Genomic DNA, 22,946 nt, shown 5'->3' with positions numbered 1-22,946 from the left:
TGAATATTTATCTTTCCATGCAAGGGGGGGTAGAGGGGAAAGGAAAAATAAACAACCTTCAGTCGTGGAGAGGGGAAGGGATTTAAAACTCATCCACCTGCTTCCAAAAACCAAGGTGAGCTGGGAAGAAAAAAAAAATCATTGGATTATCTTGGAGGGGGCAGAAAACGTTGGCAAGGAGGAGATGGTTTGGGATGCTGGGCCAGCCTTCCCCAAACCTCAGCCCAAAACCAGCCAACCTCCCCAGCTGGAGCATTCCCAGGAGGCAGAAGGTTGCCCCCCACGTGCCTATCCATCCAGGCGGTCTGCCTTTTCCTTCCTAGAGAGAAGGTGAGCTCCCTGGGCGAAGCGGGTTGGGTGGGTGTGGCCCGCAGCTCAGGGAACCGACCCAAGGCTCCGCCACTGCCGGCTAGCCGCCCGACAGCCCGCCCGCCTGGCGAGCGCAGGCTCTTCTTCCAGAAACTGCGAGGATTGGAGAGCACTGTTTGTGCACCACAAGGTCAAGTCGGGAAGTGGAGTCGGAGGAGGAGGGGCGAGGAGGAGAGGGTGGGGAGAGGGGCGCCCCGCTTCTTCGCCAAGTACTAGCCCTGGGAAGTTGCCCCTCGGTTTTTAACCCTTTGCGGTTGTAAGAGGCACGAGGCAGAAGGAAGGGGGTGCCCGGTGGCAAACTCCGCCTGAGGCTAGGACGTGCTGCCACCCTGCTAGCCACCCACCCATCACAGCGCGTTTCACCCCCCCCCCGGAAATGCAGGGCAGCACCGGGCGCCAGGAGGCACCCGCGAGGGGGAGGGGGCAACGAACCCAAGAAGGGACCCCCCCCTCTACGGCAGCCCCTCTCTTCCGGGGGTCGCCCACAATTTCAATTTCAAGTTTCCCAGCTTGGGATGCTAGTTTGCATTTGGTGTGGGTGGGGGAGGAGGACCGCGCCCCCTCCCCCAGCCCCATGCGCGCCCCTCCCCTGCACTCCTGCCAGCACTTTCTGCTCACTTCTGGCGCTGCAAAAAAAAAAAAAAAAAAAACCGCCACGCGATTTATTCGATTCCGATTTTAAAACCAGTGATTCCGAAACCGGGCGGAGGACGAGGGTCTTCCAGCACCGGAGTCCCGGGGGGTGGGGCGGGCGGGCGGGGTACTCAGTGCAAGCCTCGTTTCCTCCGCGTGTGTCGCCTCCAGGCTGTTATTTGCAAAGAAACGTCTTTTTGACGCAGGGAGAAATGGCAAATTTTAAGTACGTCATTAATATGGCGCCAAAAGATTTTTTTTAAGTATAAGCTTGGCTGTTTTTTTTTTTAAGGTTGCGGGGGGCTCCGCCTGGGTCTGGGGCGCGAAGGGGGCGGGGTGTGAGCAGAAAGTGTGAGTGAGCGAGTGGAGGGGCGGGGTATGTGTGTGAGTGTGTGAAGTGTGAGCCGACCTGATGGGACTTGCACGGGCTCAGCCAGCGCTCGGGCCCGGCCCTGGGGACAGGGCGGGCTGGGGGCGCCCGGGAGTCCACGAGGAGTCCGGGCCCGCGTGCAAGCGGGCGGGGGACCAAGCAGAGCACCCCCCCGGGGGGGGGCCCGCAACGCTACCTGGGACTGTCGCCGGAGCCAAACAACTGGGCGGGGAGGGGGGGCACGGCGGGGGGTGCCGGGAGCAGAGATCCGAGTGAATTAGAAAAAAGTGGCTACTCCCCCTCCCTCTCCTCCTGCCCGCCCCCACCCCACCCCCACCCCAACACATTTTTTTTCTCCTCTAAAGAGATCACAAGGAAGTCTTGGTTTAAAAAGAAACAGAAACATACACAGGGGGTTGGTGAATGGTGCCGACCGCGGCCATCGCAGTTGGAGGCTATTTTTTTGGGGGGTGAGTAGCGTCCATGGAGTTACTTTGCGCCCACTCCTAGAGGCACCGGCTCTGGGATGGAGGGCTGACCGTCTTCCCAGCAGGGGTGCCGGGCTTGGGGACGCCGCGGCCCGGTCGCCTCCCTCGCCACGACCCCGGATGGATGCGCGCCCCCCGCCCTCCCGCGCCGGCCCCAGGAGCTCCTGGCTTCGGGAGCATCCTTCCCGCGCCGGCCCCCGCCGCGGCGCGTAGCCGAGGGCAGCGCCCCTCGGGAGGGCACCGCGGAGCAAGGTAAGAGCCAGCCCCCGGCGGATGGGCCCTGCGCATCTCCACGGCATTATTTTGTGGGCTTTTTTTTTTTTTTTTTTGCAACAGATCTGCCAGTGCTCCTCGCTCCCTCTCTCTCTTGCTCACTCGCTCCCTCTCTCTCTTGCTGGCTGCCTGTTCTAGGAAGCCAGCGCGGGGGGTGGGGGGGGACGCACAGCACTGGGGAGAGAGATTGCGCATGTTGGTCAGCCGTGTTTTAAAGAGTACAGTGCGGGGAGGCTGAGAGGGGCGCATGCAACAACTTTTGGAAGGGTGAGCCTGGCGACCTTCTTTATTAATGACTGCGGCAAAGCGCCCCTGGGCCGGCGAGGAGGCGCGGGCGGGTGGGGGTGTTGGGGCTGCAACTTGCCTCGCGGGCTCCGGCCGGCCCGTGGGGCTGCGGCGCGACCGGGGTGCGGGGTAGGGAGGCCGAGCGGCGGGGCGCCGGGGCACGGGAAACCCGGAGCTATCTGCCCTTCTGTCTCCCCGAGTTTCATTTTGTTGATACGTAGCACGTCCGGGTGCCGAACCGGGCTGAGCCGATGCACATGACCCCGCGCTGGGCTCACGTGCAGCCGGTCCAGTCCTAGACACCTTCCGGGGGCCACCGCCTCCGCCCTGCGCCCCCTTTCCAGGCTGGGTGCACGCGGGCGCTGCACGCGGGGGCAGCATGCTCGGTTCCTGGGCTCAGAGGCATTGCACAAATTAGTTTTTTTTTTTTTTGAGGGGTAGGGGACAGCCTTCCCAGGTGAGTGCAGGATACGCAACCCAGGTAGCCAGGGTGTGTACTGGGGTAGGGGATAGCAGATGTCCGGGGCTGCGCGGGAGTCCAGCGGGGGAGAGACGCTGCTAGAGTGGAAATATACCGGCTTCGGCCGGAGCGGCGGGTGCGCGCTCGCGGGGCGACGGCAGGGGGCGTGGCCCTTGTTTACCTTCTCCCAACTCTGCCGGTTCGCATCCCGCTTCGGGGACTACTCTGCAGCTCCCTGCCCTCGGCCCTTAAACTCTGAGTGGTACCTAGGAGCAGTAGGCAAGTAGCGGGCCCTGCCTGGGACACACGCACCTGACCCCAAAATGAGTGACATTGCAGCCCCCGCCCCCACCAAGCTCTGCTGCAGTCCCTCCGCCGGATCCCCGGCCCCGCCCCGCCCCCGGCAGTGGCATCTTCCCGACTCACCTCCTTCCTCCCTCTCCCTCCCTCCTTTCCACCCACTTGCCTGCGCCTGCGGAGCGGCTCTCGCACGCCCACTCCCCGCCTGGGTGCAGACTTGTAGCTCCCCACGGTCCCTTCCCGCCCATCCCTGGGTCCTGAGACACCCCCTTCTCCGGGCAAAAGCAGATCCTGGCTCAGCTTGGCGACTCGTAGCTGATCTGCCAGAGGGTGAGGACGTCTGCAAAACCGGCTTGGAGGCTTCTACCTTACAGAGAGGCCCGGCCAGCCCTGCCGGGTGCCCCTACTGCACACCTCTGCCCCGCTCAGCACCCCAGCCCCCACCTGGGGCTCAGTTGCCCTTCCCCCTAGTCCCCTAGACCCCTCCCTTGCCCCGGGCGCCAAGCCCACCCACCTTCTGGCACCGCCCCCGGCCCGAACCGCCTCTTGCCCTTCCTACGCCTGGGCCGGAGCCCCCCGCAGCCACCTCCGGCTCCTCCTCCCGGCTCCCGCGGTCGGAATCACGCCGGCGCGCCTCCAGACTGCGTGCCCATCGCCCGCCGCCAGGGGCAGGCTGGAGACGCGCAACCCTCTTCTAATCCCCTTAGCCACTGCAGCCGGCCTGGGCACTTTTTTTTAACCTGCTTGGCCTCAGGCCTCCTGCTGGGGGGGGGACGGGGGAGGGGCGCCGGGGTTCTTTTATGCCCGATGGTACATTACACTCAACATCCCGGGTCTCTGAAGATTTACAGACCTCACCCTTGTCCCTATTACACCCCCCCCCCCCCCCATCTGCAGGATTCAGAGGTACAAAGTTTTACCCAGAGGTAGTTTGCAAGAGGTCAGTAGGAAGGATTATGGTTGTTTTCAGAGAAGTGCTTGAGGGGCTGGGGAGGGGCGGACCCCCATTTTGAAATGAAGAGTTTTGAGCCCGGAAGAACAGTTATGATGCACCTTTAAACATTTATGCTTGCAAACAGACCCGAGCTTGGGAGGTGGGTTCTCCTCCCCAAGTGGCACTGTCTCTGTCCTCTAACTGGTAAAATTCCCAGTAGGACATTTGGCAGAGAGGCCAAGCAGAGGACTGCCAACCGGGCCTGGCCCCGTTTCCTGGGTTCTCAGGGTTCTGGCTTCTTTTTCCCCTAGCCTGATTTTTTTTTTTTTTTTTTACCCTTAGGGTCCCAAGCGAACACACAAGCCCTCCAGGTACTCTGGTCCAATCTTCTTGGGGCGGGTTGGGACTTGCAGAGCACTCCACTAAAGCAGAGGACGAAAATAACAGAATAAACTGTAAGGGGGGTGAGTAATAAAACTGACCCAGTCATGGGGGAAGGCTTTCATGTTTAGGCTATGATATTTGCTTTTTAGGTCACAGGCTGCAAAAACCGGCTTTGATCCGAAGCGGGCGAATAATTTATTGAGAAAGTTTGCGTGGTGGTGGTGGTGGGGTGTTTGTTTGATCTGGAGCCCTCTCCTCTGTAGTTCCAAGTGTTGTTGGCTGTTGTTTTGAATGGGAAAGCATTTGGTTCCACAGCAAATGCCTTGTAGAGGGAAGTCCTCACCCTGCGCAGCAGGGCTTAACAGTGAATGTTGGTTTTGAAACTGTTTGGCTAAGGGTCTCCCCATCACTCTGACAGATGAAGTGTTTAAGGACAGGGTTATTTGGACTCTGGATTCAGCAAATGTTTTCCCCTCCAACATGCTTTTCCTTTCCCCAAATCGCCTGGCTAAATGGCCAGTGACTTTTAATCCAAGAGGCTGCTGTCAAAGATCTCAGTCATTTAGCTCTCGTTGACAGTGTGGGAATGTGGTTCCCCAGATCTCTATGGTACCTTAGTATCTAAGCTAAGCCTTGGGCACTGGCTCCCCTGTCTTTGAGGTGGTGGGCAGGGCGTTCTGGTTACTTACAACCAGTGTTTCTATTAGACTAGAAGGTGGTTGGCTGTCTTTTGCACTTCACCAAATGTGCAATAAGCTGTCTAGAGATCTCATAGATATTTAGGTTGGATGAGAGGAGGCCAGGGTTGGGGTTAGGACACTTGTTATGTCCCCCATATGGGATCTATAGCATATGGCTTACACATATAAATGGCAGGTGTTAGCTCAAAGCTTAACTCTAAGGTAGGTTGGTTCTGGAACCTTAGGGAATCCTCTTAGCTTCCATTCAGAAATTCCATTGGAGTTTAGAAAACTTCCATCTATACTAGGAACTGTAAGCATACCTACAAACTTGAGCCCTTTGACAATGGAGTCAGCTAGCCTAGGTTTGAATGTTGTTTCCAGCCGTGGCAAAAGCACTACAGACCTTAGTTTATTTATCAGCCAGTCCCTATCTAGGTGAGCATAGAAAACGACAGATTGTATTAAAGAGTAAACCTGAGTCTGAGGGTGAAGTTGATAGCCGAGCACTTGTAGCAAGTGCAAGGTTCTGGGTTCAGTCTCTCACTACAGTGAAAGGGAAGGGAGGAAAGACGAAGCCCTAAGTGGGGCATGAGGTAGCACCTGCAGCCTACCAACCAGTCACTCTTAGTGAACTTGAGGCCAGCCAATGCATTATATGCACTGTGACCTTTGCTGTGGGCTCCAGGCTAGGCCAGAAAGCCAGCTCTCGTCTCTGAAGAAGAGATGAGAAGCGGCCAACAGGTGCTTACGGGCAACTAGAGTTACCACAGTCCACTGAGTTTTGCTTTGGGCGGGGGCTGAGTGTAGGGTTGAGGAAGTTTGAGGAAATACCAAACGATAAATTAGACAGAACCCATCTCATTCTTGGGATCTCATTGGTTGGGTCTCTAAGCTAGCCTTCCCAGTGCACGTGGGTCCTGGAAGCTTGGTCCTGGTTGGGACACTTAGAATAGCAGGTAGGCAGGCGATGGTGTAGTAGAAGAGGGCTCAGGTTCCCCTGGGGTTTGGAGAAGTAGAGTTAGTTGACAGTCATAGACAGCAGCCCTCTGCCCTGTTGCACAAAATCACTTTTTGTGTCTGCAATTATTGTCCCTGAGAAGGCATTAAAGTTGAGAGATGGGAAAGAGTGGAGCTGTGACCCCCTTCGAAGCAGTTTAAGAGTGTGTGAGCTCTTGTTTTCTGAATGTCTGGCCTTCCTTGCACAAGGAGGCTCTGAGGACAGGTTTTCCAGCCGAAATATCATTAAATTGTATTAGCATCTTATTACACACACGCCTTCGTGGTCTGCCTCAGACAGGGAGAGTTTTTGTTTCTCTCTGAGAGATTGTGTCTGGAATGGTAAATTGCCTGCTTGAAGGTGCGCCCCCATTACCTCTTTTTTTTTTTTTAAAGGAGGACGGAATCCTGCTGTGTGTGTGAGGGCAAGCCTAGTGGCCCCTGGAGAGGAGGGACTGGAGGCCAGGTTGGGGTGTTTTAACTGCCCTAGGGAGTGGCTGCAGGAGCTGGCCTGAAAGACCCACTGTTCCCAGGGTCAGCTGGGAGGGCGTTAATGGAGGCCCAGGGTGTTTATTTGAATTTATTTGCAGAGACATCTTTAAAAGAGACTGGCACTGGGCAGTGGTGTTCCAGGGCCAGAACTTTAGTGAGGACTAAGACCGATGGCCTGTGTTGCCAAGAAAACATCTGCCACCAAATTGCTGCCCTATTACTGAGTTGACATTGGTCATTAGCCAAGAGCCCAACCAAATAAAGCTGCCTGGAAAATGTGTAGGGTCAAGACTGGGAAGGAGGACTGTGAAAACAGGAGGGAATCTTGGGTTGGGGTGTTGGTGTCTGCCAGCAGCAAGCCAGCCAGCTGGGCTGTGTGGTCCTGACACTCCAGGAGGGAGGGACCAGAATGTGTTCAGTACTCCCCATTATACTGGGTGCAGTGTGAGAGAGTTCCTGGCGTTCACACAACGATCTAGCCAGACATTCTCTTTACTCGTTCCCAAGGACAGTTGGCAAGTAGCTCAACACACTGATGAGGGCTCTGAAGGCAGAAACAGGGCAGTTTATTTCTCTAAATAGGGTAGTGGGCAAAAAATGACACAGGCAGCTGACACAGCCCAGGTCTGAAAGCATGGAGCATCTTTGACTTGGGAAAAGAAAAAAAAAAAAAAGGAGGCCAGGGGCTGTGGCCGTAGTTCATTGGTAGAGTTCTTGCCTGGCGTGAATGAGGTCCCAGGTTCAGTCCCCACTCCTGCAAAAGGGAAGCCACCGTGCTGGGATGTAGGGAGGAAGGGGTGGTCACTATGAACTTGGGACGGGCAGGGTCTGGATTGGTGTAGGCTCTGTGAGGAGATGAGATTTGGCCTTGGATCAGCTGGAAGCCTGTGGGGGAGTTGGGGCAGTGTGACGGGATTTAAGCTTTAAAGGTCTCTTTGGTTGCCGTGTGGAGTTTGGAGTCTGTGAGAGAAGGAAATGAGCATAGATGGGCCAGGTGAGGTGGGCTTGAACCCGTGGGATGATGGTAGAGTTGGAAAATGTGAGTTGTGTTCAGGACTTGCCAGAGGTTGGCTGTGGTGCAGAGGAAGCAGACAGGCAGGGACCACTGCTCCATTGAGGGCACTCGGGTCACCCACAGTCCTGGGGTGGTATGGGAAGGGCCGTGGACCCAGAAGAATGGCAAGAGAAGACCTTTCTTGCCTAGACTCCTTTACAAGATAGGATTTCAGGACTAACTACTTCCTTCAAAAGCAAGTGCCATGTGTCACTGAAGTCATCTGCCAGCACAGACCTTGCCTGGGGAGAGCTGGGAGGGGTCTTTAGAGAGGAACCCCCACCTGCTAGTTACCCGCTTAGCAGTGTCTGTCCCCTTTCTTGCCAGTGGGCCAGGTGATTAGTGAAACAAAGGGCTCCCTTATTGAAGGGACTGGATGTAGGTCTGAAACTGACAGGTCACCTGTTGGTGTCTGGGCAAGAACCCAGTGCTATGAGAAAGGAGTGGACAACCATGGTCACTGACTATTCTTTCCAAAGGGCTGGTCCCAGTAAGGTCTCCACTCTGGCGCATGGCTGCCGAGCGCTTACTAGCTAAGCACCCGTGCGGTGCTCCAGCCACTGAACTGAGAGTTCTTCACAGTCATGTAGTCTGGCCAGCTGATTCTTGCCAACAAATGTTTTGTTTGGCCCTTTCAGGGTGTTCTTCGAATTCTGACTCGGTTGCCGGCATTTTAAACTCAGACGTATGGGGAAATCGGATCCGGTTTACCTACTCAGGGGAAGTATGTCTTTGCCAAGACCTCTGGCCTTGTGAGTGGTGGATTTGAACCCATAACTCATAAATACCATGTGTAGCTCCTGCTCCTCTTCCTCCTTGTCTAGAGGCTGTGCCAAGAGACTTGTGTGTGCTAAGCACATGACTGGTGACTACTGAGCACTGCCCTCCGTCACCAGCTGGCTGTTAGTGCTACAGGAGATCCTGGTTTAGAAGTACTGTTGCCCTCTTTGATGAAAATGAGAGAATTCCTGCATGGGGTTGTTAGAGGAATTTACTGCCACACCATTGACAGGGTTAGGCAGGGCCATGTGTGGGCTAAGGCCAGAGTTCTTTAGCAAGCCAGCCTTCCTCAGATCCTGGATATCACAAAGGGTGATGGCTGTGGTTCTGGGCTCCCTCTCTGCTGCAAAGAGGCCATGAAGTCTGCTGGTCAGGAATTGGGTCTTCTAAGTCTGGTACAAACATTGTCACCGTGGGTAACCCCTGCACCTCGAGGAAGGCAGTTGTCATATCCAGCCATAAAACCAAGCGCTATTCTGAGAGCTCCATGGGGTCCTTGTGTGCTAGGGGACCCCCTCTTACCTGCCATAAAGGGTGAGGTCTTGTTCCTTCCTGTCTCTGGTTGCTTGCTCTGCCAGGTGTCTCTCAGTCTCTTGCCCTTTAGGAAACACTGGATCTGTTGGGGGAATCATGGGTAAAAGAGGCTCCAAACTGGGGTCAAGGGTAAAGCAGGAAGGTCATCATGATTGGCCCCGAGGTTGGAGTAATGTCCCTCCCCCCTTAGTGAGTGGATATTCCAGGGTCTCTGGCACTGCAGGAAGATGGGCACGCTATAACTTGACAAGATCTGGCTAGATGTCCTTGGCTGTGGCGAGGCCATTCTAGGACTGAATGGGACCATGGTGGGAGCACCCTGACCCAAGCCAGGTATTAAACCACTCTAGGTGTTCTCCTCCAAGTGGGCTCCGCCGTTCAGGCTTTTGCGAGACCAGAGGAAGAAGTGGGTAGGCACAGCTTTCCAGTTGAAGCAGACTATTTGCACAAAAGGAGCTCTGGGTAATTTTGAGGACCAGACCCCAGGCTCTGGGTTCAGTGCTCAGCTCCATTCAACCAGTTGGTAGTGGAGCGAGGCAAGCTTCATCTGTAAATGGGCCTGTGTCTTAGTGCTCACCAAGCTTTTGGGAACTCGGGTCTGTGGATGAAGTTGTGCAGACCTTGTCAGATGGTGCAAGCTGAGATAAATAGGATTGAATTTTGTCTGAGAAAGGACCTGCTACCCCATTTCCACACCCAGTAGCTGCTATGCTCAGGATTTGGACCTCAGTGATAGCTTGGTCCTAGAAGAATGGGTCTTATTTCCTCGTTCCCCTCCTCCCTCTAGGGGGCGCTCAAGGGGTCCCTGTGGTGGGTTGCGTTTCCTGGTCTGCTCATTTCATTGAATGGGAACCAGGACTTGAGTTGTCATTGTCCCCTTTCAGTTTGTTCCTGCTGGTCTCCCTGCTGTCCTTTTTACACCACTGGGCAGACTTCTGCTCCTCTGAGCTCCCCGGGGCCACCTTTCACAAACACTGGCCCTGTGGAAAGGATAAGGCTGGAAGAGAGGCATGTCCTCATACTTTCTCTGCATGGAAGTGTGGGTTGAGGACATAGCTGATGGGCATTTTCCAGAAACACTGAGGATTTCCCCAGGTGTCTGTGAAGATAATGACCCTTCTTGCCTTTTGTTGCAGATGGAAGAGAAGAGGCGTAAATACTCCATTAGCAGTGACAACTCGGATACCACTGACAGTAAGGCCCTCCCACCTGGGGCTATATAGGGACAGGGATTAAGACCCAAAGGCTTGGTAGGAGGAGGCTAACCCTCCATTCAGCTCAGCCTAGGGCAGCCATGTGGGTGAGACCAGTTCAAGTCAGGTTCCTCTGACCCTGAGGTAGTCAGTCCCTGCCCTTACACGAGACCCTCACCATCCCCTTTATTCTACACTCTACCCTCTAGGCAGGCCTTCCTCTGATTGGAATAAACTAACTCCCCTCAGGGCATTTGCTGCTGGCTGATAGGAAAAAAAAATGAATCCTTTGGCTTCCTGTTGAGTGAAGACCCTTTTAGAAGTCTCTACAAAACAGACATGAAATTTGTGACCCTTTATTACAGTTAGTTAATTATTATAGTAAGTAGCGTCCTAACCAGTGGCAAACTGATCAGAGGATTCCTGTCATGCTCATGACTCTGTTAGCAGCTATAATCTGGCACATAGTAGGTGCATTATAAATGTTGACTGAAGAAATTACTGAAGAAGCCCAGCTTTCATGGAATCTTGGCAGTAGATTCTCAGAGGTAGATTAGATAAGGGGTGGGGTGTGTCAGTTGGATGACTAGAAGTGGAGGAAAGGCCACATTTGTCAAGGAACAAATGACATTTTGGGAGCAGAGAAAGAGATTTGTGTACGGTGAGAGCTTTCCTCCTGGGTGATGGGTGACATAACGTAGCCATTCTCTAGTAGCTGGAAAGCCAGGACCTCCTGAGCCTGTTGAATTAAGGAGTTCCATCTTCATGAATGGGAAGGGACATGCTGCCGGGAAGACCTCACCTTGCAGTGACTGCTTTGGTGGAGGCCCTCTAAGCAGGAGGCCACACTACTGGGGAGGTTGATCATGGAGCCCTGCATCTCTAGACCTGGTCACCTAGTGGCATCTGAAGGCCCTTTCTAGTTCCAAACCCCTGTCTACAGCCTCTAGCAGCCAGAGGATTGAGACACCCAGCCCCATGCTGCCTCCGGGCCTCATTCACTGTCCTGTGGTTTTGACTCTGGCTCCAGCCCACTCCACTTCACAATCCCCTTGTGGCAGGAGGGGATCACAACATCTGGAGTTCTGTGGCCAAGGTATGTTGTGTGTTGCCTGGCTTAGTTAAACTTAAACACTCCTGTGTCCATCAAATACCTTGCATTGAGCTGATTGTGGTGGTACATGTCTTTATTCCAACGCTTGGGAAGCTGAGGCAGATTGATCTCTTTGAGGGGAGGTCAAGGCCAGCCTGGACTCCATAGCAAGTTCCAGATCAGCTAGAGCTGTTTAGTGAGATTCTGTCTAAAACAAAAAATAGAAAAACCCTTGGGTCTTCCTGGTCCTTCTGGCTGAGGTCTAGCAGTCATGCAGTTTAGGAATCCCTTTGTACCATCCTAAGGCTATACCATCCTAAGGCTATAGATATGGTATCCTTGGCTCAGTCAAGGTTTATCTTGTATCCCCTGTTAATCAGTTTCTTGTTGCTATCATGAAATATGCAAAATTGTTAACCTGTGAAATGAAAGGTTTACTTAGTTCACAGTTTGGGGACTTTCATTGCATGAGTAATTGGCTTCAGTAATTACTGTGAGGTTCCAGGTTCTAAAAAGCTAGGCCACCTCTCATCTTAGTTAAAGGACTAAGTCTTTGACACATGCGCCTTTGAGGAACATTAAACCATCACACTCATATTAGAGAAGCAAACAAACACCTAATCCCTGCACTCAGGAGGCAGATGGAGAAGCATGAGTTCTAGGCCAGCCTGTATTGGTATCTTTTCTGTTGCTGGGATAAAATCCCCTGACAAAAGCAGCTTAAGCAAGGGCTTCTTTTGGCTCGTGGTGCAGGGTCCAGTCCATCATGGCAGGAAGGGCGTGCTGACAAGAAGATCTTGGAGCGCAGGGTCGCAAATAGTTTCTGCAGTTGAGGAGAGGAGAGAGAGGTGAACTCTCTGGTCCACTTATATGGTCCAGGATGCCAAGCTTGGGGTGTGTATGTGGCAGGGTGCCGGTCACTTTAGTATGAGTCTTCCCTCCTTAATCCAGAATAGTCAAAATAGTTCAGGGGCTTGGCCAGAAGTTAACCAATCCCTCACAGGTATGCTGGAGGCTTACCTACATCCTGGGTGGTTCTATGTCCTATCACTGTGGCAGTTAACACTAACCATCACCCATCCACCGCTTTCAGGCTTACAGGGATCAAGTCATTTGCCTGTGGTGGCCAGTAAGTAGGAGGCTAACTTGGATCTAGCCTGTAGTCTCTGGGTCTGCCCAGATTCATGCCCTACCCTGCCTCTATAACCTACTAATGCCTGCAGGAATGCCCTGACTCTCCTAACCTGGGACAGATGGGAGACAGGGAATGGGATGTTCCAGCAATCTTTGACCAAGTAGGAACAGAACCTCAGAGGGCCAGGGTCTGTGTGTGTGTGTGTGTGTGTGTGTGTGTGTGTGTGTGTGTCTATCTGTCTGTCTGTCTCTCTCTCTCTCTCTCTCTCTCTCTCTCTCTCTCTCTCTGAGTCACAGAACCAGCTGATAATTGCCGTTGATTTCTGAAACCTCTTTTCAGGGGTGAGCGAAGAAGCCTTAATATTTCCATTGATATGTAGAAAGGCTAGGCCCCAGAGCAGGGACACTGCCTCCCACCTCCTGATCCTTGATGTGGTTGGGTGCTGTTTCTGACCCTCCAGGACCCTTCATGGCCTGTGGTCTCTCTGCAGGTCACGTGACACCCACATCAGCATCACGATGTTCCAAACTACCCAGCAGTACCAAGTCGGGCTGGCCCCGGCAGAACGAAAAGAAGCCCTCAGAGGTAAGTAGTGGTGGTAAGGTTCCGGGAAGGATGGAGCTGGGCTGGGGGAGTGACTGGAGCTGACACCTGTGGGGAGTGAGGGAACAGGCTGAGCACATGTATGAAGGCCACATGTTCTTGGCAGAGGGCCAAAGGTGGCCAGTGTGGCAGGATGGAATGATTGGGGACCAATTCATCTAAGCCATTCTTCTTGACCCAAGAGAAACCTTTGAATGCTCATAAGCAAGGCAGTGATATAGTCTAGTGTCTTTATTGTTGTGGGACAGGGTTTCTCTGTGTAGTCCTGGCCGGCCTTGAACATGCTATGTAGACCAGGGTGACCTCAAACTCGAAGAGATGTGCCTGCCTCTGCCTCTTGTCAAGTGCTGGGACTAAAGGCTAGAGGCGTGTGCCCCCCCCATCAGACATAATCTGGTATTTTTTGAAAACCCACAATAAATAAAGTGGCTGGGAGAACTTTGAGGGCGTTTCCAGCCTGGTCCTTACACATGCAGCTGCTTTGTGTTGGTGTGGGGTGAAGGACCCCGTCTTTCCCCAGGCCACAGTCCCCTTTTCTCCTGTTGCTCTCCACTAGTGCCATTCGGTGTCAGATTTATCAGCCCCTGGATGTGTATTTGGGGTGGTCGCCCTATATGCTCTTAGGTGGTCTCCCCAGAGCTTTGTACTTAACAAATGACTCCTTGCCTCCCAGGATGCCCTGTGCTCTAGCACCCTTCCCTTGGGAGGTGGGGTTGGGACCCTATAAGGGTGCTCTCCCATCTTCCTTTTAAGTTACATTGATTTGTTTAGTGTGTGTCTAACACATAGGTACACACGAGTGCATGTGGATATCGTGGCACGCATGTGGAGGGCAGGGAAGAACTTGAAGAAGTTGCATCTTTCTGCCATTTGGGTCCCAAGGGTCAAATTCAGGTCCTTAGGCTTGACAGCAGGCATCTTTACCTGCTGGGCCGTCTTGCCAGCCCGGATACCTTCCAGACCATGCTTGAGAGGAAGTGGGATGGGGTTGTCTCTGGGGCTGTAGTGAAGGAGGGACTTGGATGCTGAGGCTTAAGGTTAAAGCACACAGGTTCTATACCCTCCTCCTAAGCTGGCTACTTGGGAGGACCGAGTGTACCAAATACTGGTTGGGAAGGAAAAAAAAGTGTGCTCTTGGAAGGCTCTGCCTCTTCATGAATTGAGTAACATTGTAGTCACCTTTACTTGGCCCTCCTGGTCCTGGGAGGCAGGAACTGTCACGTTCTTTTAGGATCTGAGGATGTTGCCTCTGAGAATCCTGGCTGATTCCAGCTTCCCCATGGTTCTGTGAATTGGCATGAGATGGGGAAACTCCTGAGGGCACCATCTCATCCGCTGCCCCACCCCCTCCCAGCTTGTGGGGGATGAGGAGCCTTCTACACTGGCTGGGATCAACCTTAGGAGGAAACAGGTGTCTGCAAGGCTGAAAAGAAAGCAATTTGCATGGGGGCAGAAAATTCCCCTGCCTCTTGGGTTTTCCAGCCCAGAGGCTCTGTACCTAAAAATAGACTCAAACCTCTGTCAAGGCGCCTTCTGGGGACTGTGCATGGCCCTGGCCCAGACCAGGAGCCCCTCCAGGTGGCTGTGACGTACACCCCGGAGGACTAAAGAGTCTTCCCTGCCTTGAACTGCAGCCAAGCCATTTTCTTCCCACAGCAGGCTGGAGAACAGCCTGAGAGGTTTTCCTCATCCTCTGAGTGAGAGGGTTGAGCCGTAGCCGGTATAAATTCTGAGTTACAGTGGGGCAGAGAAGAAAGCATCAGTGGAAGCTTCCAAATGATCTGGCTAGTGAGAGGGAGGAGAGAAAGGCTTGGCTGCGAGAGTGTGTGTCTGCTCTGGTGAGTGAGTGAACTGGAGGCACAGGGCCTTGCCTGGCTTAGGGTTCAAAGGTTCCAGGCACCCTAGCAAAAGAGGTTCTTGGGAGTCCCATCCGCCCAGTGCCTTGTGGGATAGCTGCCAGGTAGTCCCATTCTGTGCTCTTACTGTGGCAGGAAGGTACAGAAAACTGCTCTCCAGTGGCTGCAGAGCTAAGGAAGCTGTGGTTCGTTCCGTTTTAATTCCTGTGTGTCCAGTAGTGGCATGGGGAACTTGAGGAACCACGGTGCTTAGCATTGAACTAGCAGTGGAAATGTAGTGAACTGTAAAATAGCTGAGAAAAAAAACAGGTAACCCTTTCTTGCCTATTGTAGGGTGCTCCAGGGCCACAGAGCACTGGCCAAGAGTCAGGACCCTGGACAGGGCTGAAGCCAGCTTTCCCCTATGGCTTCTTACCCAGGCCTCTCCCTGAGCTGAAAGGAAAGGGGAGTTCCAGGCTGAGTTGGGGTCTGCCTTTAGGCCATGGAAGGAAAGGTGGGGACCATAGATTCAGAGGGGAACCCCCAGTCTGAGGAACTGGTGCTGTATAAATTCTGCTGAAGTCTTGGAGTCCTGGCTTGTGCTCTCTTGCCCGGTAACGTTGGAATCTTACTGCTTTTTCCTTCGTGGATCGTGACTTCAGAGAATCTGATGTAAGTTGCAGCCCGAGATCATCTTTGATACTCCAGCACCTTCGATCTACCCTTAGGTAGAGACCAGTACTTAAATAGGAAAGAGCCTTCCTTCTGGGGAACGAGCTGAGAGCTTGGCCTTCATTTTCCAAGATAATGGGTCCAGGCTTCTTGCTTCCAGCCAGATTGTTAAGCGGCAGACAGGATCTAATCCAGGGGGAGAAAAGGGGCATCCTATACATTCTCCCTGGCTAGTTGTCACCGTACCCTACTCACACACACTTGGAGTGGGCAGGGACCTACCTGGGTGCTAAGGATGGTTCTGGGAGAGACCTGGAGGCCTGCCCGTGGTTGGTGTCTTCCTCGTGCCTAGGGCTGAAGAGCAGGCCAAGCGGTGGGGATTTCCCCTGGAGGTGTTAAGCCAGTGAGCCTCCACTGCCCCCCCCCTGAGATCAGCAAGCAGTGGGGGTGCCTGGGAAGCCTGGCCAGATGCAGATGCTTCAGGGAATGTGTCACTGGGGTAAGTAAACCTGCTTTGCTGCTGAGGACCTTTGGGACCCTTGGCAAGTGACTCTTCTCTCTGAGCCTTGAGATGAACATCTGGAGAACCCTACCTGGACCCTGTTCTGGGGATATGGCTGTCCTCCCTGCCCCCCAGATATCCATGTAACCTATAGGGTGGTCTTAGTTATTCTGTGGAGACATGCTATGACCTAGGCAGTTTACAAAAGGAAGTGTTTAATTGGGGGCAGGCAGCACCGGGGCCGTAGCTGAGAGCTCTTGTCTGATGTGCAAGCATATGCAGAGAAACTGGGCCTCGTGTGGGCTTTGGAAACCTCCAAGCCCGCCCCTAGTGACACATCCCCTCCAGCAAGCCCGCACCTCCCAATCCTTCCTAAATGGTCCACCAACTAGGGACCAAGCATTCAAATATATGAGCCTCTGGGGGCCATCCATCCAAACCATCACAAAAAGGAGAGTTCCAGAAGAGTGGGATGGATGAGTGTCAGGAGAAGTTGGCCACTTTGAATGGTCCCAGAACAGGGAAGACAGGATCCTGTGGTCTGATCCTCCTCCATAGGTTCTGCTGAGGAGTGAATGTCCCCCTCCATGTCCACACAGGATCTGGCCAAGAAAGTGAGAGCACCCTCTGCAAACAGCAATAGTATGTCCCCAGATGTGTCCTAAAAAGCTACGTGAGGACACCCTGAAAGAATGATGATGTGGCCACTTTGTTGGGTCAAAAATCAGGAAAATAATCCTGGAGGTGCGGAGATGACGCCCAGATGTTTGGAATAAGAGTCTGTATCAAAACACTGGTCAGGGCTGGGGATGTAGCTCAGTTGGTGGATCATCTGGCATGCATGAGGTCCCAAGTTTGATTCCCCAGCACCTCAGAAAGTTTAGGAGTTCAAGCTCATGAGACCATCAGACTTGCTCAGCAGGTAAAAGTGGCAAGCCTGACCACCTGAGTCACAGCAAGAGAGAATCAAGCCCAAAATGTTATTCTCCAGCCACAGCACAGTTTCATCCCTTTCACACATAGCATATACACAAATACAGGAGAAATTCAAAGTCATCCTTAGCCATACCCAAGTTCCAAGCTAGTCTGGGCTGCATGAGACCCTGTCTAAAGGCAAGCAAACAAACCAGCAATGGGCTGGTGGCAGTATAGTTATTAGAACGATCACACCGTGTGCACTAAGCCCTAGGTTTGATCCCTAGCACTGAATATACTGGGCATGGGGGTACATTCAGGAGGTGGAGACAGGGGGATCAGATATTCAAGGTTACCCACTATATATCGGATTAGAGGCCAACCTGGTCCTAGTCTGGAGACCCTGACTCAAACACAAAGAAAACCAGTATGGTGTCATGTGTCATCATGTGCAGAGTGCCCACACACAACAGGGGAGCCCCAAAGAACTCCCCTGCTCGTCCCTATTAGATCCAGATTTCCAGCCAACTGGGTGGGGGTGGGGTGCAGATGCTCTTCCTCCAGGGCCAGGCACTCGCTCTCTGAGACTTCACTTGGGTGGTGGATAGGGCCAGATCCACTTCTGGTAGAGGCAGAAATGGAGATCTTCCCGCCAGCTGGAAACGCCTCCTGGCCTCTGGGACTTGTCTTGCAAAGGAAATGTGTATCATAAATTCTCTTTAAGAGCAGGAAGTGCTGTTATCCTCATGAAAATAAGAGTGAGTTGTTGAGTGGTTTTTCAGTGTTTTTGAGCACCTGACTGGCTTGGCTCCGTGGTTGCTTGAAGCTGGAGATGGGTGGAGGTGACTATTCCCCAACCCCTGTCTGGGATTACATACCTAATAAGCAATGTAAATTTTCTCTTGGCTGAGAAACTGTATCAGGTTCCAGCCCAGGAAAGATTACTTACAAGATGTAATATATGGCTGGCTCAGGGTATAAGTACTAATGTGGCTGGAGACAGATCTGAAACAAGTGGTTTCCTAACTCCTGGGTCTCAGTCTCCACAACTGTGAAATAGGGGGAGCAGACTTGAGGCCAACAGTGTAAGGAAAGTGTTTGACACATGAACTGTGCCTCCGCGTTACAAAGTGTTGTTTCTGACAAGATAGGACACTCAGGAGACAACTGTGATTAAAATGAGGTTCCTGGGCTTGGCGAGATGGCTCAGCAAATAGGAGCACTGGCCACTCTTCTGAGAACCTGAGTTTGGTTCCTAACACTCAATGGGTGGCTTACAGCCCACTGGAAATCCAGGACATCTAACACTCTCTTCTGCCCTCCATGTGCCCCTGTGCACAAAGGGCATACACAGACACACACACACAGTAAAAAAGAAATGAGTTCCAGAGAATGCCAGTGTAACTCAGTTGGTAGAGTGCTTACCTAGCGTGCATGGAGCCCTGGGTTCAATTCATAACACCTCATAAAGATATGGTGCATACCTGTAATCCCAGGACCCAAGGAGTAGAGGCAAGAGGATGGAGAGTTCACTATGGACCTCAACTGCAGAGAACGTTTGAGGCCAGCCTGAGCTACGTAAGACCCTATCTCAAAAAAAAAAAAAAAAAAAAACAACCTAAAATGAGATTCAGGACAGATGCTCAAATATTCCTTGGGCAGGAAGGATAGAAGTAGGGAGAGGTAGGTCCTGGCCAAAGCCCTTTACACTGGCTTTGGGACAGTTTACAGTGGCTCTGGGTTCTCACCCTACCCCACCCCTGCACACATATGCAACCTCTCTGCCTGATAGGAACTTTCCACAGTTAGCCATACTTCAGGGAAGTCTTGGGTGTTCTGTTGTGCCATAGGATATATGCAGTGCCTGCCTTATGTGGCTTATCACATGAGATTGGGGTGTGTGTGTGTGTGTGTTTAGTTTTTCGAAATGGCCTCAGACTCACTATATGGCCAAGGATAGTGTTGAAGTTACAATGCTTGTGCCTCTGTCTCTCAAATTCTGGGGGTACAGGCACATACTACTACACTCAGTTTATGCGGTGCTGGGGATCAAGCCTAGGGCTTCCTATGTGCTAAGCCAGTGCTCCATCCACTGAGCTATGCCCCCAGTCCCTTTGTAATTATGTGACCTGCTGAGTCTCTCTGGAGTAACCAGACTTCCTCAGCCATCCAGCCCCGAAGAAAAGGAAGCAGAGAACTGAGTTTCCAGGGTGAAATGTTTGAAGCCACAGATCACACACTGTGCTATAAAATGTCTGCGTGCCTGCTGACCTAGGGTCAGTGTGCTTCGAAAGTTAGTTGCCTGTTGCCATTGTTGGTTTGTGGAGGTCACCCGACTGCATAGATACTCCCCGGAGCCTGTTTTCAACCTTTCCTGGGCAGCAGGTACACAGAAAGGACCTGTGGGGCAGGATCGTGTCACGAGCTCCAGGTTGACATCCTCATATGTAGGCGGAGTAAGGTCTTTGGTTCCCTCCAGGGTGGCCTTTGAACCCCTGGCCCTTGGGTTGGTTGATAGAGTCTGAAGCCAAAGCCTCCTTTGTATGGTTAGAGAATGCTACAGTCCCAGCAGCTCAGCAGAACTTGGTTGCTAGGCAGCAGACCTTTAAAGACAACCAGAAGAGAAGAGTAGTAAACATTCACAGTCTAAGGAAATTGCTTGTTTTCCAGCCCCTCAACTTTATTGCCACAGCAAGACTTCTGTTCATCGGTGTCTGTTTTACTCTATATTTAGTTTTCATAAATTATTCAAAGGAGTTTTAGGGAAATCATTAAGCTTTTTCCAAGCCTAACCTCTGGTAGTTCAAACTAAAAATCTATGTAGGTTAAGAAACAGGCCACTCAGTACTTGGCTGTAGCCTGCAACTGAAGCCAAGGTGTTGATCTGTTCAAACATCTGGAGTCAGCACCTAGGATGTGACAAAGCCCTGTGTGCATCACCGCCCAGCATCATTTAGTCCAGACAGAGCTCACCGAGCTCATCTGGCAGGGAAGATGTACCAGGAAACCAGCTATTCCATTAACAGGGGCTTTGTCAGTGCACACAAAGCCCAGGCTGGTTCCTAGGCAGAGCTTCCTAGAACCTCTGAGGGCCAGGTTGGGGGCAGGGGGTATGAAGCATGCTGCTCCTACTTTGACAAGGGAGATGTGCAAAGGGTAAAAAAAAAATGCTTGGGTGACAAGGACAGTCGTGCAGCCACATGGCCTGGGAAGCTTCTTTAGTCGCCCCACCTGTTACTGTAAAAATTCCCTGACAAAGCAACTTAAAGGAGAACGAACGCAGTTGTGGTCATAGGAGCTTGAAGCGGGTATTCACCTTGTATCTGTAGTAAGGAAGCACAGACAGAGGGGTGCTAGTGCCTAGCTCACGGTCAACGTTTTGTTTTTGTTTTCCCATTAAGAGTTTCCCTATTGCCGGGCGGTGGTGGTGCACACCTTTAATCCCAGCACTCTGTGAGATCGAGGCCAGGCTGGACTGACAGCCTCCAAAACAATACAGAGAAACCCTGTCTCGTAAAAAACCAAAAAAAAAAAAAAAAAAGTTTCCCTATTGAGCCCTGGCTGTCCTGGAGCTCATTCTGTAAAGCAGACTGGCCTCGAACTCAGAGATCCACCTGCCTCTGCTGGGATCAAAAGAGTGCGTCACCAAACCTGACTCACTTTCAACTCTTTTATTCAGTCTGGGACCCCAGCCTGTGGAATATTGGTACCCAGAATTAACATGGGTTCTGCCACTTCAATTAACCTGATGTAGATAATCCCTCACAAGCAGCACGGGTGTGTTCTAGGTGACTGTAGACCAAGTGAGGTTGACAGCATTCACTCAGAGTCCCTCCTGTGGGAAGCCACTGCAGGATTTGGCACTTCTAAAGGCCTCCATCATATTTGCATATTCTTCTTTGGGAATCCACCTGATTTGACTTCAGGCTAATTCAGAGGCACTGAGCAGTGCCCTGGGGAGGGGGAGGCTGTTGTGGAGGTGTGGTGGTACCACCTACCTCTTGGATTCCGTACTAATAGTGAATATAAGAACAGCTCTTTCTGAATGTGACGGCGCATCCATGAGTCAGGAATTTGGGAGGCTAAAGCAGGAGGATTTTGAAGTTGAAACCAATTTTCAGTAGGAGACTCTGCCTCAAAAACCAAAGACTTTCCGTGGTGTCTCACGAAGCCCCATTATGTACCTGAGGATGAGGATGATCTTGGTGTGTGTGTGTGTACACCAGGCCCATATGAGCCTCCCCATGCTTGTGGAGGTCAGAGGATAGGTAACTTCTGAGTCACTTTCCTCCTTCCACGGTGGCTGTGGGTATTGAAGGCCAGTCATCAGGCCTGTGGTATGGAGAAGCGCTTTTATTTACTGAGCCTCCTTTCTTGCCCGACCTTGAACTCCTGTTCCTCCTGCCTCCACCTCTTGAGTGCTGAGATTACAGGTGTGCACCGTCACTGAGCTCCGTTTTAGTGGTGCTGGGAATTGAACCCAAGCCTGTGGGTATACTAGGTGCCTATTCCACCTACTGAGCTAAGTCCCCAGCTGGAAATTACTTTTTAAGCACAACTCTTAAAAACTGTCACTGTGAGGTAACTGGTAGAGGCAGTGTTATTTTTTTGGAGTTTCCCTGAGTCCTTCCTAAAAGGGCCACTAATGTCCTATCACCTGTCCCCTAGTGACAGGGACAAAACTTAGAACTGCCTTAGGACCTGGCCTAAAGTCAGGGCTGCCTCTCTGCAGTATGACTCTGGTCACTCCAAACGCAGCAGGGCTCTTCAGTGGCCGTGAAGCATCAGGCTCTCAGGAGTAGGGAGAGGGAGGCTGCTTGTCACTTAGCCTCTTATAGGTCCATGTGGCTGAGAGTCTCTGCCTCTGAGGTCTCTGGCTTGCGGCTCACTCTTACTTTTAAGTGTTCCCAGCACTTTAAAGTCTTTGTGTCTAGCACCAGGCACTAAGGACACACCTCACAACAGGACAATGTGTGACAGGAGAGAGGACGAGACACATGTAAAGCAGACCGCGTCTGTGTGTGTAAATAATTAGAAGGTGCCTGGGGGTGGGTGGAAAGGTCCCCTGCAGTCCCAAAGTTGATGGTGAGTAAAGGTCCCTGACAGTTAAGGTAAAGGCTAGATGAGCACCCTGCAGGATGGTTTTATTTTAAGACAACAACTCCTATAGTCCAAGCTGACCTTGAACTGACTCTCCTGCCTCCATCCCCACCCTGCAGTGCTGAAATTACAAACATGACCCACCACACCCATTTTTTACGTGGTGCTAGGTATTGAGACCAGGACTTCCTTCATGTTAGGCAAGCAATTTAGCTACGTCCCCAGCACTTGGTTGATGCTGAGGCAGTCTCCCTATGTAGTCTGGCTGGCCTGGAACTCACTCTGCCTCCTGAGCAGCGGGGCCTCAGTCATGTCCCAGAAGGATGTTTCCAACCGCATTGCCGCCTTAGAGGCTGGCTTCTGAATGGGTCCCTGTGGCAACAGAGCCTTCAAAGGGTCTGGATCTCCCACCGCTGAGAAGTTTGAGGGAGTTCTAGATAGGCCCAAACCTTGGTTGTACTAGATCCTGAAGCCTCTAGGGAAATAGCCCAGTCACAGTACTACTCTGCTACGTAGTCTCCAGATGCCCCATCGGGGAAAACCTCTCACCAACGTGAAGCAGGCCGCCAGGGTCTCTCGAAAGTGCCTGGGTTTGCACTCTTGTCTTAGCTCGCTTGCTGCTTGCTAATAAGATATGTAAATTATCAGGGCTGTGAAATCCTAGACCTATTCCATCTTCTGTTTAATTAGCATTTAATCTAATCTGGTTTTAATTTTTTCACACTGGCACCCTAATTAAATGTTAGGGTGTTAGTCTTAACAATTAAATTATATTGGCAAATAGAGTCTTCAAGAAACTTGACCTTTTTTCAAGTCAGAGCCCTCTCCAGCTAGATGCAGATATTAATTAAATTCTGCGAGAC

At 52.2% G+C, this 22,946-nt stretch overlaps 1 protein-coding gene across 17 annotated transcripts in view; it reads left to right on the top strand.

Annotated features, from left to right (window-relative positions):
- The first annotated feature begins 400 nt into the window (after window positions 1-400).
- Window positions 401-22,946, top strand: part of Jade2 (jade family PHD finger 2) — a 48,125-nt gene continuing 25,579 nt past the window's right edge. Inside the window, exons 1-7 of one of the 17 annotated variants that reach the window (XM_040748581.1) lie at window positions 1,724-2,112; window positions 4,455-4,576; window positions 8,360-8,445; window positions 10,172-10,229; window positions 11,172-11,324; window positions 12,415-12,450; window positions 12,947-13,041. In XM_040748581.1, coding sequence (XP_040604515.1) covers window positions 1,985-2,112; window positions 4,455-4,576; window positions 8,360-8,445; window positions 10,172-10,229; window positions 11,172-11,324; window positions 12,415-12,450; window positions 12,947-13,041 — 678 coding nt within the window. In that variant the 5' untranslated portion in view covers window positions 1,724-1,984. Of the gene's footprint in view, window positions 500-1,723; window positions 2,113-2,326; window positions 2,401-4,454; window positions 4,577-8,359; window positions 8,474-10,171; window positions 10,230-11,171; window positions 11,325-12,414; window positions 12,451-12,946; window positions 13,042-22,946 lie in introns of those variants that run through there. The other 16 variants (XM_040748583.1, XM_040748585.1, XM_040748582.1 and 13 more) reach the window with 16 other exon arrangements.

Source organism: Mesocricetus auratus, unplaced genomic scaffold, assembly GCF_017639785.1.
Source record: "Mesocricetus auratus isolate SY011 unplaced genomic scaffold, BCM_Maur_2.0 Super-Scaffold_100007, whole genome shotgun sequence".
Classification (NCBI taxonomy): Eukaryota; Metazoa; Chordata; class Mammalia; order Rodentia; family Cricetidae; genus Mesocricetus; species Mesocricetus auratus.
The sequence above is the reverse complement of the archived record's forward strand: the minus strand, read 5'-3'. Positions and strand labels throughout refer to the sequence as shown.